General features: G+C 33.3%; 1 protein-coding gene across 1 annotated transcript in view; it reads left to right on the top strand.

Moving 5' to 3' along the window:
- The window catches only part of DDX4 (DEAD-box helicase 4), a 53,072-nt gene extending 35,799 nt beyond the window's left edge, over positions 1 to 17,273 (top strand). Inside the window, exons 15-22 of the mRNA XM_074329208.1 lie at positions 356 to 510; positions 4,051 to 4,180; positions 5,587 to 5,753; positions 8,411 to 8,556; positions 14,540 to 14,639; positions 15,441 to 15,711; positions 15,868 to 15,978; positions 16,664 to 17,273. Coding sequence (XP_074185309.1) covers positions 356 to 510; positions 4,051 to 4,180; positions 5,587 to 5,753; positions 8,411 to 8,556; positions 14,540 to 14,639; positions 15,441 to 15,711; positions 15,868 to 15,978; positions 16,664 to 16,750 — 1,167 coding nt within the window. The 3' untranslated portion in view covers positions 16,751 to 17,273. The remainder of the gene's footprint in view (positions 1 to 355; positions 511 to 4,050; positions 4,181 to 5,586; positions 5,754 to 8,410; positions 8,557 to 14,539; positions 14,640 to 15,440; positions 15,712 to 15,867; positions 15,979 to 16,663) is intronic.
- Positions 17,274 to 20,524: the final 3,251 nt, after the last annotated feature.

The following is a 20,524-nucleotide window of genomic DNA, read 5'->3' as shown; positions in this document are numbered from 1 at the left end:
GGACTCACTCAGAATAGCTGCTAAATGCAGTGATTTCCATGAAGTTAGAGCTACATTTCCCTCTACAAATAAGTTAATGTTCCTTAATTTGTTTAGTATCCATGGGTATGTTTTTTTCTTGACTAAAAATATTTTGATAGGGTAGATTAACTTTATTAAACAATTTGTATAATATAAACATAAGAGCTAAATGTTAAAAATTTACTGAAGTAAAAAAATTGTTTTCCTTTCTCATTTTAAATTTACCACCAAGATGGAAGGAGACTCTAAAGGCTATAAGGGCATGAGGAATAAGTTTCCACAGGGAGAAGGATGGTGTATTATAAATTTGTAAATTATGCAATTTAACTTCTAGGCAGCTTTTCTCTTGCCAATTTTGGCTCATATGATGCGTGATGGAATAACTGCTAGTCGTTTTAAAGAACTGCAGGAACCAGAGTGTATTATTGTAGCACCAACTCGAGAACTGATCAATCAGATCTATTTGGAAGCCAGAAAATTTTCTTTTGGGTAAGTACATCTTACCCAAAATCTGGAGTGCCACTCACAAACAAATTTTTCTTTAGAGATTTTTCTCACTTATTTCAGGAAGATGATTAGCGTCACTAAATTGAAATGTATTTTTTCATTATCTTGTTTATAGAATCCCTGCTTATTTTTATTTAAAAAAGAAACATTAAAAATTAGATGATAATAGAAGTAAAATGATAAGAAAATATTTAACATTGGTATATTTTCTGGTAGCTTTTAATGAATTTTTAAAAAATGAACTAGGGTGTTCCTAATAATTTTCTGTTCTTTTACACATAACTTCGTAATATGGAAAATTGCTTATTTTGTAATCATACCTAATCTTTAATGACTTTAAGATTGTTCATGTATATATATTTTACTTCCCTATTTTGAGGCAATTAGGTTGTTTCTATTTGGGGCTACTCTAAATAAAACTAAAATGAACAGCTTCTATAAACTTTTTCTATCTTTATGTTTTTAGTCTTTTCTTAGATTTTTATAAATTTAATGCTAAAGAGTATGAACTTATTTTAAAGCTTGCATCAATGTACATTTCTACCAGCAGTATATACTTTGGATACCAGCAGTATCTATTTCACTATACACTTTGCCAATATTTGGTATTGTATTAGTTATCTATTACTGCTTAACAAATTACCCTAAAGCCTAGTTGCTCAAAACAACAAATATTATCTCAGTTTCTGGAGGTTAGGATTTGGAGAACATAGCTGGGCGCTTCTGACTTGGGATCTGTTATGAAGTTGCAGACAAGATGTCAACCAGGATTGCAGTCACCTAAGGCTTGACTGGACCTCTCCAGAAGGATGCTTGATGTCCTCTGGAAATAACAAAGGGCTTCCCTTAGATAGAGTGACCAATGAGAAAGAGCAAGGAGGCGACTACAATGGCTTTTCTGAAATAGTCTCAGTCAATTTACCACATTCTATTCATTACTAAGCAAGTCACTAAATCTAGTCCATACTCAGGACTGGCTATGTAATTTGCTGGAACTAGTGCAAAATGGAAATACATGTTCTTTGTTCAAAACAAGAATTTTAAGACAGTAAATAGAACATTAAACCAAGCTCAGGGCTCTTTTAAGCTTGGAACAGATTGCACACCTATGACGCCAGCCTTGCACACACTTAAGGAGAAAGGGAGTTAGGATCCATTTTTGAAGGAAGGAAGGAAGGCATATTGAAGAATTTATGTACATTTTAAACCACCACAGTCATTTTCATTTTAAAAATTAATTATTAAGAAGTTGAACTACTTTTTGAATGCTTAATAAATTTTCTTTCATGAATTATCTACTTGTTATCTACCAACTTATATATTGGGATCTTAGTGTTTTTCTTTACATTGTTTTTAGAACTGTGTAAAAGCTGTTAATCTTTTATTTTGTATAAATCATTTTGTTTGAAATGAGAGCAGAACATTAAATTATTAAAATCCTTGTAATATCAAGTTTGATAGGTCTTTTGAGAAAAGTAGATGTATATTGCTTATATCAGTGTATCTTTATTGTTAAGACCCATGTACTACATTGCTTTTTCTGATTTTACATCAAGCTAAAATATAGCAATATTTTTTCTCTTTTTAAAATTTATTATTTTTTTTAGTTACAATTGACTTTCAATATTATATCAGCTTCAGCCATACAGCATAGTGGTTAGACATTTATATGATTTATGCAGTGATTCCCCTGACTAGTCAAGTACACCCGGGTGGTATACATAGCTGTTGCAACATTATTGACTATATTCTCTGTGTCGTACTCTATATCCCCATGACTATTTTATAACTACCAATTTGTATTTCTTAACCCCTTCACCTTTTTCACCCAGCTCCCCAACCCTCTTCCCCTCTGACAACCATCTTTGTTCTCTATGAGTCTGTTTTTATTTTGTTTGTTCGTTTATTCTGTTCTTTATATTCCACATATAAGTGAGATCATGTGGTATTTGTCTTTCTCTGAGTTATTTCACTTAGCGTAAAACCCTCTAGGTCCATCCATGTTGTTGCAAATGATAAGATTTGATTCTTTTTTATAGCCGAGTAATATTCCATTGTATATATGTACCACATCTTCTTCATCCAGTTGTCTATTGATGGGCGCTTTGGTTGCTTCCATATCTTGGCTATTGTAAATAGTGCTGCAAGAACACAAGGGTGCATATATCTTTTCGAATTAGTGTTTTGGATTTCTTTGGATACATACACATTAGTGGAATTGCTGGGCCATAAGTTAGTTCTGTTTTTAATTTTTTTGAGGAACCTCCAAACTGTTTTTCGATAGTGGCTGCACCAGTTTGCAATCCCACTAACAGTGTATGAGGGTTCTCTTTTCTCCATATCCTCACCAACACTTTAAAATATAACAGTATTTTTAAAAAACAGAAATGTGTATAGTAAATTCAGATAACATGTATACACAAAATGAATATTTGTACATGGATATTTGTTGCAACATTGTTGTGGCAAAAGACTGAAAGTAAATGTTTAGCAGTTGAAGGCTGGTTAAATTAAGGTACATTTGGAATAGTAATGCTAATAACTAAGTTATTAAATAGCATATGCTAGGTTTAGGTGTTTATATATAATTCATTCAGTCCTCACAATAGTGGAAAACAAAGAATCCATTTAAAGCTGTGAGTTTATTTAATAAAACATGATATTTTCCTATACTCTTGCTCCCCAGTTCTTTAATTCTCTTCTTCACAGTTACACTATTAACAGTTTCATATGAATTATTATAGAAATAGCTGGTGCACATGTATGCATTTTAATCCTCTTCTTGGCAAATGGTAGCATACTAAGCTGCTGTCATCCTATTTTTTTAAAATGGTGTATGTTGGAGGTAATGCTTAATCTGAAACCGTCCCTTTCTCTTTTTGAATGCAGAGTATCCCTTTGTGTGGATGGATTATAATTTTAAGTCTTCTATTGTTAAGACGCTTAGATAGTTTTCAGTCTTTTGATAGTAAAAATAATGTTGGCAATGAATGTCATTGTACAGTCATCTTTTCCCATTATAGGAACATATCTGAAGGGTGAATTCCTATGTGTGAGTTTATTGGGGGAAAAATTTAATTTTTAAATTTTAATAAAGACTAAAATTGTGAAAGGGGTTGTATCAGTTTACCGCTTGAGTGTCCATTTATGGCTAACATGGTATTATCATAAGTAAGAAAAAATGTTAGTCTTCATTTGTTTTCCTTTTAAGAGTAATGTTGAACTTAAAAAATGTTTCAAAGTCATTTGTACTTTTAATGAGCCATTTGTTCATGTTTTTGGTCTATTTCTGTGTAGGGGGTGGTAGTATTTATCATGGTTTTTGAAGAGCCCTTTATCAGATCGGTTAAAAAATATTTTTTTTCCATGGTTTTTCAACTTCTTCCTGGGAAGAACTTAACTTTTTTAAGATTGCTGAATGTATTAGTTTTTTTCTTTATGGAGTTTGTTTTACATCTTGTTAGAAACAAATGTCTAACTTTCAAGTAAGTAGAAAATGACATTTATTTTTCTTGTCAATAGGACTTGTGTAAGAGCTGTTGTTATATATGGGGGAACCCAATTGGGACATTCCATTCGACAAATAGTACAAGGCTGTAATGTATTGTGTGCTACTCCTGGGAGACTGATGGATATCATAGGTAAAGAAAAGGTAGGCTCTAGAGGGATGACAGATTTTTGGAATTGATTAATATTTTTTTTTGTATGGAAAAAGGAGAGAATGGTGTAAAAATAGATAAATGTATTAGAGCACCATTTATATATTAGGCCCTCATCTTGTTTTGAATGTGTTCTTATGTAATTCTTAAAATAATTTCAACAGAAAATAAATAGTATTTTCCATTTCATACTTGGGAAAACAAACACTGTAATTTTGTAATTTATTTAAAATTCCCCAGTTAGCTCTACTAAGTGATAGGGTTAGGGTTAGAATCTGGATCTGATTCCAGAATCCATATCCTATACCCAACTACCGTACACTGGGAGAAAAATGCAATGAATGCTTTTATCTAGCTTCATATATGTCTTGATGAATTTTTTTTTTCCTGGGTGAAAGCCTTTGTGGCATCAGTAATTTTGTTTCCTGTTTTAGGGTGGGAGTGTTATTAACCAGGATTGTTAATTTTCTAAGTCTTTAAAAAGAGGTTTTAAAGCTATGTAACTATTTTAGGTATTCACCTAACACATTACTGCACCTTTAAATCAATATGCTAAGTTCATTTTCATGAACCTGATTTGCTTTTGATAGCTCTTCTCTAAAGGAGTTACTCAAAACATGATCCTTCTGTGTCAAGGCATTCTTCTTAGAATACTTAAGAGTATCCAGAGAAATCCACCTTGATTTCTCACTAAATATTTTCCACGGTGATACCAAAGTCAGTTGTTTCCTTTTTGTAAGTGTGTGTGTGTGTGTGTGTGTGTGTGTGTGTGTGTGTATAGCAAGAAGTGTTCACGCAAAGGTAAGAGAAGTTTCCCAGTTGCTTCTGAGTGGTTAGAGAATTTATTAAGGGTTTAAAGGAGTTAGAAATAAATTTGCTATTTATAAGATGTTTGTATATGTCGTCCTGTTAGGAAATTTTATTTCTTCCATTGAAGAGTCTCACTTTATCAGATAACACAATCTAGATTTGTGCTGTCCAGTATTCACTAGCCATATGTGGCTATTTTAACTCTAAAAATGATCTAAAATTAAAAATTCAGTTCTTCAGGCAACTAGCCACATTTCAAGTGCTTAATGTCTGCATGTACCTGTGGCTAACATATTGGACAATGGAGGTATAGAATGTTTAAGTAAGGTCTGTTGTGCAATATTGATCTAGATTTTTGGTTTCTTTTAGTCTTAATTTATAAAATATTTTACAACAGTAGAGAAAATTGAGAGCTGAAATAAACAGTGATAGTATTATCTAAGCATAACAATTCTCATCATTTTATGAATTGATTTCTAATCTTCATTTTTAAGAATATATTAATAGTTGGAATTGTGGAGAATATCTTTAGTTTAATATATTAACTAGTATGCATTCTCTGCTCTAACCTTTGAAAATATCCTTGAAGATTGGTCTCAGACAAGTCAAATATTTAATTTTGGATGAAGCTGATCGCATGATGGATATGGGTTTTGGACCAGAAATGAAGAAGCTAATTTCCTGCCCAGGAATGCCATCAAAGGAACAGCGCCAAACCCTTATGTTTAGTGCAACTTTTCCAGAAGAAATTCAAAGGTAATTTTTTCTTTTTGAAAATAATTGTACATACTTTTATGGAAGCAGAAACAATATGAATATCCTATTTTTGGGAGAGTTGATTTTTTTTAATTTAAGATTTTAACATAAGTAGTTTAAAACGTCAATGTATTCCTAAGACGTTTACCATATTTTTAATTGTTTCTTAGCTTTATTTCTGGTTGTGCATTAGCACCACATTTTATTAAAATGTGTATGTGTGTGTTATAGCACAGAACCTAGGTAGGATTTAGTAAGTGCTTACTAAGTGTAGTTATTTTTATAATTGTGCCTTCTCTTCAAACCAACATTGTAGAGCTTGGGAGAATTGGGCCTTTGGTAGAAAATTGGCATACCAATTGTTGGCAAATATTTGGGTATCATACTACATACCATGTGGTCAGGTGAATTCTGAGATTAGGATGACACACCCCTGCTAAAATGGTGACTCTTCTTCCTGCCTGCTGGTCTCTTGGACACGAGGGAGCCTGAGTGCACAGAGAGCAGTTTTTTTTTTTAAATTTAATTTTATTAAATTTATTGGGGTGACAATTGTTAGTAAAATTACATAGATTTCAGGTGTACAATTCTGTATTACATCATCTATAAATCCCATTGTGTGTTCATCACCCAGAGTCAGTTCTCCTTCCATCACCATATATTTGATCCCCCTTACCCTCATCTCCCACCCACACACCTCCCCTTACCCTCTGGCAACCACTAAACTATTATCTGTGTCTATAAATTTCTGTTTCTCATTTGTTTGTCTTGTTCTTTTGTTGTTTTTGGTTTATATACCACATATCAGTGAAATCACATGGTTCTCTGCTTTTCCTGTCTGACTTGTTTCGCTCAGCATTACTCTCTCAAGATCCATCCATGTTGTCACAAATGTTCCTATATCATCTTTTCTTACTGCCGAATAGTATTCCATTGTGTATATATACCACAACTTCTTTATCCATTCATCTATCGAAGGACATTTTGGTTGTTTCCATGTCTTGGCCACCGTAAACAAGGCTGCAATGAACATTGGAGCACACGTGTCTTTATCTCTAAATGTTTTCAGATTTTTTGGGTAGATACCCAGGAGAGGGATTGCTGGGTCATATGGCAATTCTATTCGTAATTCTTTGAGGAACCTCCACACTGCCTTCCATAACGGCTGCACCAGTCTGCATTCCCACCAACAGTGTATGAGGGTTCCTTTTTCTCCACAGCCTCTCCAACATTTGTTATTATTTGTCTTGTTGATGATAGCCATTCTGACTGGGGTGAGGTGATATCTCATTGTGGTTTTGATTTGCATTTCTCTGATGATTAGTGATGTTGAGCATTTTTTCATATGTCTATTTGCCATTTGTATGTCCTCTTTGGAGAAATGTCTCTTCAAGTCCTCTGCCCATTTTTCAATTGGGTTGTTTGTTTTTTTGTTGTTGAGTTGCATGAGTTCCTTGTATATTCTGGATACTAGCCCCTTATCGGAGGCACTGTTTGCAAAAATCTTCTCCCATTCAGTTGGTGGCCTCTTTATTTTGTCAATGGTTTCTTTTGCTGTGCAGAAGCTTTTAAGTTTCATATAGTCCCATTCATTTATTTTAGCTTTTACTTCCATTGCCTTTGGAGTCAAATTCATAAAATGCTCTTTGAACCCAAGGTCCATAAGTTTAGTACCTATGTTTTCTTCTATGCAGTTTATTGTGTCAGGTCTTATGCTTAAATCTTTGATCCATTTTGAATTAACTTTGGTACATGGTGACAAATAGCAGTCCAGTTTCATTCTTTTGCACGTGGCTATCCAATTCTCCCAGCACCATTTATTGAAGAATCAACGCACAAAAGTCCATTGCCTTCCTATATACTAACAATGAAATCTCAGAAAAAGAAATACAAAAAACAGTTTCTTTTGCAATTGCAGCAAAAAGAATAAAATACCTAGGAATAAACTTAACCAAGGATGTGAAAGACCTATATGCTGAAAACTATAAGACATTTTTGAAAGAAATTGAAGAAGACACAAAAAAATGGAAAGACATTCCGTGCTCATGGATTGGAAGAATCAACATAGTTAAAATGGCCATATTACCCAAAGCAATATACAGATTCAATGCAATCCCCATCAAAATCCCAATGGCATATTTTAAAGATATAGAACAAAAAATCATCAGATTTGTTTGGAACCACAAAAAACCCCGAATAGCCAAAGCAATCTTAAGGAAAAAGAACAATAATGGAGGTATCACACTTCCTGACTTTGGCTTGTACTACAGGGCTACAATAATCAAAACAGCATGGCACTGGCAGAAAAACAGACACATAGACCAATGGAATAGAATTGAGAACCCAGAAATAAAACCACATAAATATGGACAGATAATTTTTGACAAAGAAGCTAAAAACATACAATGGAGCAAAGACAGCCTCTTCAATAAACAGAGAGCAGTTTTAGCTTATCGTCCAGTGAGACTCCTGCTGTTTTCTCTGGTGGATACTGATCTTTGAAAATAGTACTTCGATGATAAGTATCTACCTTATTATATTATAGCTGTTATAATCTGTCTAATTAATATTGAAGTAACATTTGCAGGAATTCAGTGAATATTATGAGTGTTAATGAAAGAGAATAGAAGCTAAGGAATAATCTTTTGTCTTTCAAGGTTGGCTGGGGAGTTTTTAAAGTCAAATTACTTGTTTGTCGCTGTTGGACAAGTGGGTGGAGCATGTAGAGACGTTCAGCAGACCACTCTCCAAGTTGGCCAGTACTCAAAACGAGAAAAGCTTGTCGAAATTCTACGAAACACAGGTATCTGACATTGATATGATTTTTTGTTATAATTTTGATTTTTTTAAAAGGCTAATTTTAAAAAATTACTCTTAAGAATTGTTTGACATGAGTTTTAGTAAGTTTGTGTTCATTATTTCCTCTTTTTCTGAAGCTCTTTTTATAAAGGGTTTTATGACTCACTTTTCAGTGTAAGTTACATAGCAGTATAATCTGTTCTCACCCATAAAGGTTAAAAATAGGAAGGATTTGAGACTTTATTTAGCAGTAAGTATTTGACTAAAAACTATTCTAGCAGATATATCTATATATCTATATCTATATATACTGGGGTGCCAAAAAACTCTATACAAGTGGACACTGGTCAACGTTGCTCAAGCAGTAGTTCGCCGTAATCAGAAGTGTCTGGACGCTGATGGTAACCACTGTGAGCACCTCTTGTAATTGCAGAAGTCAAACGTGACTTGTATTCATCTTTTGTTATCGGTATATAGTGAGTATTACAATTTTAATACAGTTTTCCTTTTTAAAAATGTGTATACATTTTTTTTGGCACCTTCTGTGTGTGTGTGTGTATGTGTGTGTGTGTGTGTGTGTGTGTGTGTGTGTGTGTATTTGTGTGCATTACTTTTAGTTGCAATAGAGGTATAAAAGAAAAAAAGACAGTTAAAAGCACAGATAACCCTGAAGGATGTTCTAAACCAGGGGTGTCCAAACTGTGGTCTGCGGGCCAACTGTGGCACACAATCCATTTCTTATTGGCCCGCAGCAAATTCCAAAAATATATTTAGTTTTCTTAAATAAACCAGGTGAGGCAATACATACTTCACCTCGAGTGAGTGGCCCGGCTGTTTGTGTATTTTACCGCATATGGCCCTTGGTAAAAAACGTTGAAAAAAGTTTGGACACCCCTGTTCTAAACAGTAATCTTTTTTGCTCTTTTCAAAGTATTTCACAATTTTTCCTGACAGCCTATATCCCCTCATGATCACAAGACAGGCTGGTCTCATTATGTTTGGCTTATTTGCGCAGCAAGACTGTTCATTAACAATATAGGCTACCTTGAATTTGTTTTGCAAATCTAGTATTGAACGGTTACTAAAGTCTTAAAATTAACTTCTGTCTGGAAGTTTTCATTAGAAATGTGAGATTGAATTTTTAAAGGCTTCATTATTTGCTATCTGAAGAATAGAAACTAAGTCTAAGAAACTCTCTCTACCATATTTCATCCGCAATTCCTAGAAATTTGAATGAATTACTCTCTTCTAAAGGTTCCCCAGATTTTTAATGTAATTAATTCTTGTTTCGTTGCATCTGTTAGCAGTCTACTTTTCATGATTCCGTCTACTTCTGGACTTGTTGTAGAAACCCTGCTCAGTCCAATGATATGATCTAAAAGTTGTCAAAGCAATGCCACCTTAGAACTTTCTACCCAAGACCTCATTTGAAGTATCAATAGTTTGAAGAGCCTGGTATAATCCTTTTCCACAGGCTTGGAGTCTGTCCTTGTTTGAAGATCCAAATGCTAGCTTCTAGCACAGCCTTGAGGCAAGCATCAAAAGAAAACAAATACTTTAGTAGACAAGAGACTTAATGATTGTGGTTCATTTATTACTGATAATTGTTAAATAGGGAAGACCTGATGAGGGTTTAATAAGAATGATGCTACTAATAAGGAAATTTGGTTGCTTCTATGGCATGCAAAGTAAAGGTAATAAAGCCATTCCCAAAAAGTTATAGCCAAAATGTCTCAAATGATGATGATTAAGCCTATTTTCAAGCCTATTTTCAAGACGTGACTGTACATCTGATTTGTGAAGATGGGTAGACAGTTTTTCATACCAAGAATATCAAGTAGATAGATTCACCAAGAGTAGAATAGGAGTCATCTGTATTTTCACAAAACGCCATGTGTAAGTCTAATGTATGTCCCTAGTTGAAAACCATTGGCCTAGAAGATGCTAGATTCAAATTAAGAAAGAAGTAGGGCTGTCTGAGAAACAATACTTGGTTACCAATTTAATTGAAGTGACAAAGCATTTAAAAATAAACGAAAAAGGTAACATGATTGTAAAAGACGATGGCTCTTTCATAAATAAGGGACCTTTGCTCTGTTTTTTTTTTCTTTAGTCAAAGACATAGTAATAAAGTCAACAGAATCTCTGCTAGATAGGCTAATTACAAAGAAAAGAGAGAATAACCTTTCATATTGTAAATAAAGGCATTAAACAGTAAATCATGAAGTAATTTCGTCCAAATTGAATTTTGCTAAACTTTTAACACATTTCATAACTTCTTTTAAAACACATGTATTATAAATCATTGCAAATAAAATTGTTTCCAAGTTTTGTGCTTTTTCATATTTTAGAGCAAACCAACACTTTAGGATAAAATGAGTTCTCAGGGTCCCTAAGATCCTCTCAAGGGACCTGTGATGTAAAAACAATTTTCATAATAAATAAGGATTATTTATTTTAAAATACACATTCAAAAATATTTAAATTTTTCTTGGTTTTAGTTTTTATTATGATATCAATACTTATAAACCACATAACTGAAACTCTTTGGAATTATCAATATTTTTTTAAGAGTATAAAGAGGCCCAGACCAAAAGTTTGAGAGCCACCAGTTTAAGGAAAAATTATTCTTTTTTACCTTGAAAAACAAAAGCATGTATAGTTTATTTCCTCTATCACTTTTGCTCCTAGTATAATCCCAACTACTTTTGTTAATTATAACTTAATCATAGTAACTTCTATTTTATTGAGGAAACTGGAGGTGTCTCAGAGGAAGGACAACTGACATGTCATATGCAAGCATTGTAGCTGGTTACCAGAGCTCATGAACTTTCTAAACTACTTTCTACACCACACTTACCTGTTTTATACTTTGTTAAAGTGGCAAAAATGAATATGCACATTAACATGATTCAAAGAGACTGCCTTTCTATATAGCAAATGAAAAATAAGAAACAGAAGGACATAAACTTATGTTTAGTAATTAATGTTTGAGAATTCTATCCTATATTCAGTGGTTATCCATTAATTAACTCAATACAGTCTATAAGTTACCTAAAGCTAAAGATCTTGGAAATTATTCTCAAGATGACATTCTGCAAAACATAAATACTATTGAATAATGAGTCAATTTAATTGAATAGATTTATATTTTCATACTCTTAAAAATTATGGAGAATATTTATTTGACTGGCAAACCTCTATATGCTAAGAAAAACTCAAGTAAAATAAGGTATATGTTTGTATTATTCTTACACAGTGATAAATTAGAGAAAAGACATGTTTTTCTTAAAAACACCAAAGTTATTAAATTAGTCTTGTCTACCAAAGACTAATTATGTGAACTTGAAATCCTAAATGTTTCTAGTTTAGTTCCCGTAAGAAGAATTTTTAAAAAATATTTAATACAGTTAAAGTATTAGTTCAGTTTATTTTATGGGAATTTTAGGAATATTTATCTCAAATTATTTCTCTATTTTGTTTATCTCTATAAATCAATCAGAATTGAACTCCTTTATTTTAAAATTTAATTTGTTAATACTCTCTGCAGGGTATAAACATACTGATTATACATAATGATGGGTGAAACCCTTTCTGATTTATACATAAGGAGTTTATAGTTTCAGTTTTACCACTTCAACCACAGTTCAAAGAATGAATACAAAAATATAAAAGATTTACAATCTAGGTACCAAAGCTGGAATTCTTTTTAGATTCTTAATTGATTTTAGCTCACAATGGACTAACAGACAAAAGACTAACAAAATGGATGCTCTATAATTTCTCACCCAACAGAATAGGTAACTGTAATTCATTAATCCATTTACAGAGATCACCAAATGGTCCAATCATAAAATTAAATTTGCAATTACTGCTGCCACCAATGGGGTATAGCTTATTGTCTAAACTAGAACAAATACAAAATCAGAAGAGAGGAAAAAAAAATAGTCAGCAGAGTTAAATTTTTATGGCCACTAGGGACTCACAGAGGGAACCAAGAAAAAATGAGATCAGGTTTAAGTTGCTCAGTAGTGTTCTGTACCTGCCTATCACATGAATCAATTTTGGCATTGGGCATCTTGTGGGATGAACTTCAAAACTGTTGAACGATAATTTCTGATAAAACATAAAATCATTACTCTCATAAATAAAATGATTGTGTCTCAAAGATTTAGCTCATTTATTATTGCAGGAATCACTTGCCCTTTTGATTTTTTCTTCTTTGTTGTCTAAAGCTGAGACATAATTAAATATCATCTTTAAACCTTTCTCACACACCTTCTATCTTAATGTTACTTCCATTCTTCCAGTTGCTCAGACACAGCATCTTGGAGTCATTCTTGATTTCTTTCTCTAGCTACATAGCTGATCTGTTAGCAAAATCTTCTTGGTTCTACCATCAAAATATATACAGAATCCATTAGCTGCTCAATTAAAAATAAAGATCAGATCTTAATCACTTCTTTGCTGAGAGCTCAGTGGCTTCCTCAAAGTAAGAAAGCTCCTGCATTGTTCTTCAAGACCCTACGTGGAATGGCCTTTATTCCCTCTCTGTCTTCATCTCCTACTGTTCTCCCTTGCTCACCCAACTTCAGTTACACTTTGTTCATTACTATTCCTCACACGTTCCAGGCACACTTCTGCCTCCCAGTCTTGGTACTTGCTGTTTGTTCCCTCTTCCAAAAAGTAGAGGCCTATTTTCTGTTTTATTGAGCTTAAGAGCACCCATGCCTCAGAGCCTTTCCCACTCTATAAAAAAAAATGCCTTTGCTCTTTACCTCCCAAGATAATCCAGTATTTCATTATGCCTTAATTGCCCAAGGTATTTATAATGGCATCCAACCCAGAGCTGACAAACTCTAGAATATTTCATGTTCCAGCTTTATCTCTTAATTCAAACCTCTTTATCCCCAAAGTATCGTATACATGAAGAAAATTAAGTGATTTCTTCCCTCTGCCTTGTAATGCTCTTTCCCCAGAAATCTGAATAGTTCAGCTTTATTTTATCCCTGTTTTTACTCAGATATCATCTAATCAGAGAGGGTACATCTAAAGTAACCCCCTCTTGGAACTCTTTATCCTGCTGATTTTTTCCTTTATAGGACTCTGTGAATGATATTTGTTGATTGTTTGCATCCCTACAATGAGAGCAGGGGCTTTGTTTCATCGCTGCATTTCCAACACCTAGAATAGTGGCTGGCATTTACTACACACTAAATATTTTTTGAATGAATGAAACCAGGTGATAGGGAGAAGGATTATGGACAGTAATACAGTCTTCCTTTCATTAAGGCTATAACTGTCGTCTTTCTAACATAGAGAAATTCCTTACGTGGAAAAACCTCTGGCTTATGCTTGAATTTCTACCAATTAAATACTTTAAGCTAGCAAAGAAATGATCTTTGACGTGTTAAGACTCTGGGAGAAAGTTACCACTTAATTTTCTTCAGATATAAGATACTTTGGGGATAAAGAGGTTTGAATTAAGAGATAAAGTTGGAACATGAAATATTCTAGAGTTTATTAGCCCTGGGTTGGATGCCATTATTATAAATACCTTGGGCAATCAAGGCATAATGAAATACTGGATTATCTTGGGAGGTAAAGAGCAAAGGCTTTTTTTTTTTTTTTTTTTTTTTTTACAGAGTGGGTAAAGAAGGGCCTGAGACAAATTTGGAACTGCTAAGAGTTGGCAGGTAGATAACACAAGTCTCTACTTCCTGCTGTTGGCATGGGAAGAGCAAAGGGCAAGCTGTTTTTTGTTTTTGTTTTTGTTTTTTTTAGTCCCTAAAGTAAGAAAATAGCCCTTGTCTCTTTATCTTTGACATTCATCCATTCAGGAAATATTTGAGTCCCTAACGCCCAGCCGGCCTGTGTCTATTTGCTGAGAATAAAGTAGTAGGTGAGAGTTTTCTACTCCTCACCCCTTTTTTTTCTTTTCCGGATTTTTGAGTTTGAATGTTCATCCTTGTTTCATTGTCTTGTAGGTGATGAAAGAACTATGGTCTTTGTTGAAACTAAGAAAAAAGCAGACTTTATTGCCACTTTTCTTTGTCAAGAAAAAATATCAACAACAAGTATTCATGGGTGAGTAGATTAATATGATTTCCTGGTAGGGAGGTGACTTTTATTTGTCATTTGTTAAGAAACATCAGTACATATAACTAATATGATATAATCTTAGGAGTAGGATTCAGAATTCTCAAAATCTAAACTGTTATTCTTCATCTTCATTTTAAATTTTTATAAGAACTGAGTGGCAGGAACGGGCGAGTTAAAGGTCTGTCTTTCGACTTCCGCATGAGGAGTGGGAACTTCTCAAAAGATGTCACTTAAAGTTCTCTGGTCCTTACATCTGAGTTTTTCCTCTGCTGAATCCAGTGTTTCTGATGCCTGACATTATTTTATTGGAGTGCTTAAAAATGTCATATTAATACAACTTTGTTGGTACTTTACCAGTGGATCTAAAATATCAATCAGTGAATATGGAGAATTTGAGATTACACTTTTTTAAAAATCTGTGTTTTTGGAGAAAGCACTCTAATCAAGTAGTTGTGTATTTTTTTCAAAACTAGAAAGATTATTAATAGAGATTATTAATAGATGAGATTTGTCATACTTGAATTTATATTTGGCTGTTTGTATTAGCTGTTACATCTCATCTACGAATGGGGATAATTGTTCCAACCTCAAAGTATTGTGAGAATTAAATAAAATGATGGCTTAAAGGGAATTAGTATAATATATGGTATGTAAGAAGTAGACATTGATGTTAAATGTTGGTATTTGTACTATTATTAAAAAGAAATTTATATGGTGAACTTTAATGGTTCTCCTTATAATTTTCTTAAGAGCTGTCCTAAAATACATGTTTTGTTTTCTTTCAAGTGATCGGGAACAGAGAGAGAGAGAACAAGCTCTTGGAGATTTTCGCTGTGGAAAGTGCCCAGTTCTTGTGGCTACTTCAGTAGCCGCCAGAGGACTGGATATTGAAAATGTTCAACATGTTATCAATTTTGACCTTCCTTCCACCATTGATGAATATGTTCATCGAATTGGGCGTACTGGTCGTTGTGGGAATACTGGCAGAGCTATTTCCTTTTTTGATCCTGAATCAGATAGCCATTTAGCACAGTCTCTAGTGAAAGTACTGTCGGATGTAAGTATTACATTTTTAAAACTGAGTAGAGAGTGTTCTTACCTTATCACCGAAAGAAGACATTTTATACATGTATATTCAGGAAAAGTAAATTGTTCCAATCTTTGAGACTTTATTTATGCATATCATATATGAAGTTAATTTTTTTTTTTAAAGGCTCAACAGGATGTTCCTGCATGGTTGGAAGAAATTGCCTTTAGCACATTGGTTCCTGGCTTCGGTGGTAGTACAAGAGGAAGTGTGTTTGCCTCAGTTGATACTAGAAAGGTTAGTTAAGGGGAAAATTCAGAACTTGGCTTCTAGTTACTCTTTGTAAATGTTGTGCCAGTATCGTGTAGTAACTAACAGTCAATATTTATCTAAAGCATTATTTTTATACCTGGGAGATTAATATTTCTCTAAAATTTTATGTACATATGTATTTTTGGTCTTAAAGGTGAGGAATTAACTTTGAGGTTTATGCTCAAACAACCTGCTTTCCCAAATTTGCTGGCATTTTAAATTCTAACTTGGATCTTTTGAACTTTCTGTACGAATTCCTTACTTTTAGAATTCTGACCACATTATTAACTAAGATAAAATATTAGAGATACAAGTTTATGTCTTTTCTGATTTGTCAGTTTGTAGGCAACATCGCCTTGATACAGAAACAGTGAGCATACTAATCATTAAATATTTATGTTTATTCATTGAAGGGTAGAGCTTTAAGTTTTTCCACTTGCCAAAACTATTGGCTTAAAAAAAGAAGTGTTTTTTAAAAAAATGTTTTGTGCAATTTAGACTTCCCAGGTTGATATGAGCCTTTTTTCAAATGGATTAGGTTTAGTAAGAATGAAGTTCTTTATATATTTGGGGAAAACATGGTGGAAAGCTTGAGTCCCTGCTCTCAATCTGGGCAGTGTAACTTTAAAGTTGTCATAAAATTAAGTATTTCTTTTTTTCTTTTTTAAAGAATTACCCGGGCAAGAGCACATTGAACACAGCAGGGTTTTCTTCTTCACAAACTCCCAATCCAGTAGATGATGAATCATGGGATTAAAGCTAAAACAACCTGCAAGTTTGTGGTACAGTTTTGATGCAGAGAAGAAAACAGTTTTGAATTTTGGTTTTTTAACAGAAGTGTGAAACACAACACTTGTTCATCTCCTGTCCTTGTTCTTACTCCCACCATTAAAAAAAAAAAAAAAAATCCTTACTGACTAGTTATGTGAAATGCTAAAGTTACAGCGTTGCAGTTACTGATAGAAATGGTGTTAACCAGAAAGATTAAAGCATTGTAAATGTCTTGTTTATTTCTAGTGTATTCTTCATGGTCTTTAGATATGTTTCATGTCTAAATGCTAAATCTTAGTTTAGCATTTATTGATCCTAAACAAGCAATAAGATATATGATACACTTTTGGTTAACAATTATTGGTTCTCGTTTTTACTTAAAAGGAGGCTTTAAAAAATAGTGTGTCATTGAAATGTTAGAACATAATTTTCATGAAGCAAACAGTGAAAGACATAAACCTCTTAAGGTGATTTTGACTTTAGATTGTTAGATATGTGATAAATACGATTAAATGTTTGCAATGTGAGCTCTGTACTCAGTGACATAACAAATGTTTGTTTTTATAATATACAGACTTTCCTTGAAAATAAAGGATGAAACACTTTCCCCCCTAAATTTTCCAACAGCACTTTTAATTTTTCTTTGTTACTTATCATACTTCTCAGCTCCTATATTTTGAAGTTTAGTTTTATTGAGTCTTATGAAACCAGTGAAGTGAACAAGTCTTACATGAATTAAATATTAATGTATGAAACATTAATACACAGATGTAATGATGAAAATCATCCTTTGAACTCAAACTATATCAACAAAAAACAATGGTGTTCACTCTTGACATAATCAATTTTTTGATATCTTAAGATTAATGAGAGAAAGAACCCTTTTTTAATCTACCAATATGTATTTTAAACTTACTAGGTCTATAATGTAGGAAATTCTTAATAAATCATTAAATGAAGGAACCAAAACATTAAGACACAAAACAAGTGAAGTATAAATATTACAGAGACAAAAATGATCAGTTTTGAGTGATGATATTATTCACTTAAAAAAAATCCAAAGTAACATGTCCTCAATATATACCTTGTAATAGGAATTTGGTTAATAAATGAGGCATGGCTTATGAAAAGAGGAGTATTCAACAGATGTTGTTAGAATAAATAGATGCCTACCACATACCATATTCAAAATCAGTTCCATGTGAATTATAAAAACTTTGAACTACAAAAAATAGAGTTAAATATTAATTCTTTGAATCAGGGATGAGAGTTGACTAAGCTCAAAGGATAGGAATCATAAAGGAAGCAACAAATTTGATCACAAAAGGATTATTTACTTACATAAAAAGTAAAAGCAGGCAAGGAAAAATATTACTGTGACTACAGTGGATTATTAACATCTAGGTCCTTATATGTGGATATGTAGGAATGCCAATAGACAGATGCGCAAAAGACAGATGACTCAAAAAGGGAAGTTCGACTAATAAAAATAAGGGAAATATTTAACTTATACTCCATAATTTCACTTTTGGAAAAGGCTGAATGAAGAGGTTTGCATTGTTATTGTAATATCTGTGTCTTCATTTTCTCTTTGTTTATTTTGTTCACAGAGATTGTTTATAAGTCATTTGTCTTCTTTTTTTTTTTTCATTAGAGAGCTTCTTGGTCATAGCCTGATTGCTTTAAAAGATTTTTTGAAGATCCTTGGTGTGTCAATTACTATAGTCACATTACTAAATCAAAGTAAAAAGGGAAAGAAAATTATACATAATTTTACCATCATTACAAACCAAGTGTAAATGTCCCTATATTCAATTACTTTCCTCATTTCTAGGTATAGATTTGAATGATTTATTTAAAAAATATCAAAGTAGGGGCTGGCCCGGTGGCTCAGGCGGTTAGAGCTCCATGCTCCTAACTCCGAAGGCTGCCAATTCAATTCCTACGTGGGCCAGTGGGATCTCAACCACAAGTTTGCCAGTTCAACTCCTCGAGTCCTTCAAGGGATGGTGGGCTCCGCCCCCTGCAACTAAGATTGAACACGGCACCTTGAGCTGAGCTGCCTCCCAGATGGCTCAGTTGGTTGGAGCACGGGCTCTCAACCACAAGGTTGCCAGTTCAATTCCTCGAGTCCCGCAAGGGATGGTGGGCTGTGCCCCCTGCAACTAGAAACAGGAACTGGACCTGGAGCTGAGCTGCACCCTCCACAACTAAGACTGAAAGGACAACTTGACTTGGAAAAAAGGCCTGGAAGTACACACTGTTCCCCAATAAAGTCCTGTTCCCCTGCCCCAATAAAATCTTAAAAAAAAAAAAAAAAATCAAAGTAACAGATACACATATGATTAGAAAATAAAATCTAGAAGGGTTTAAAATAGTAAGCAATATTCTCTTTCCTCTCCCTTTTCAAATTGCTGTTCCACATCCTCCAGCCTTTAAACATTTTTGGTGGTTCCCATCATATATTTTCTTTTTGTCTTACCAAGGTTAGACTTCAAATGACTTTATGTATAAGAAATGATTTAACTCACCTCACCTCTTCCTTGGTAACTTTATATTTTTTCCAGTTTTATTGTGATAAAATTAACATACATCACTGAATAAGTTTAAGGTGTACAGCATAATGATTTGACTCACACATATTGATAACCACAATAAATTTAGTTAGCATCCATCATCTCATACGGATACAGTAAAAAGAAAGAAAAAAAAAACTTGGTAAAGCTACCCTTTTCCTTCTTTCTTTTTACACTGTAATATCTGTAAACTGTACATTTACATTTCCAAAGTTAATATTTGCATTCTATTCTATAACCATAAAACTCCCTTTTTCAATCTATAGTTTGATTTTAAAATTGGAAATTTATAGGCAGGGTTTACATTATGTAAATATTCTCTGAATGGCCCAATTAACACAGTCTGATTACCTTTACTATTCTTCCAATTTTATGACCTCTGTTTATGTTTCCATGGAGAATTATGTCAGGATCAAATAAAATTGATCAAAACCATTCCACATACTAGTTTGCTATAAGCTTGGCCATACTCTTTGAACAATTTGTTCAGACTGTAGTTTGCCTTTCTTCCTTGCTGGGCAAAGAAACATGTCCTTTTCACCATATTATTATGTTTCAAGGTTTAGTTAGTGTTCTCTGAAAGCTTGGTCCCAAAAAATTGGTATTCTTAAGTTTTATAACGAGTGGGCCATGTAATTTCAGCTAGTACTTGGTGTGCTTTGCAGATCATCCCTTTCTGGGGAGTGTTTTACATCTATGCCAATTTTTTCTAAATTTTCTGTGTTCTTTATGGAACTTCTATTAGTCAAATGCTAGAAGTAGAATTAATTTCTATATCTTACATTTTACGTTTTTTCGTCTTTTTGCTTGTTATGGTAGAATTTTTATTCAGTCCTGTTATCTATTTAGTTTTTTAGCAATTATTTATTTCTAGGAGCTACCTTACTTTCTTTTTGTCCTTCCAAATGTTGCTCAATAGTGCATTTTCTGCTTCATTAATACATTTTAACCCCTGGAAGAACTTAACCTAAGAAATCATTTTTACATTTGTTTTCCTGCTGTTCAGCATCAGAAATCTTAAGCCTTCTATTTATAAGGTGTATGTATGTTAAATGCTAGCTTAGCGTTCAGCAGTCTGTCCCAGCTTTGTACCTTTTTCTCCAGCTCTTAGAGTCTAGATTCTAGGGCCCTTTCCTTCCTCTCTGGGTTCATCAAGGCCTGAACTCAAAAGAAGTCATATATTG

The sequence above is a fragment of the Rhinolophus sinicus genome, linkage group LG03, assembly GCF_036562045.2.
Source record: "Rhinolophus sinicus isolate RSC01 linkage group LG03, ASM3656204v1, whole genome shotgun sequence".
Lineage (NCBI taxonomy): Eukaryota > Metazoa > Chordata > Mammalia > Chiroptera > Rhinolophidae > Rhinolophus > Rhinolophus sinicus.
The sequence above is the reverse complement of the archived record's forward strand: the minus strand, read 5'-3'. Positions and strand labels throughout refer to the sequence as shown.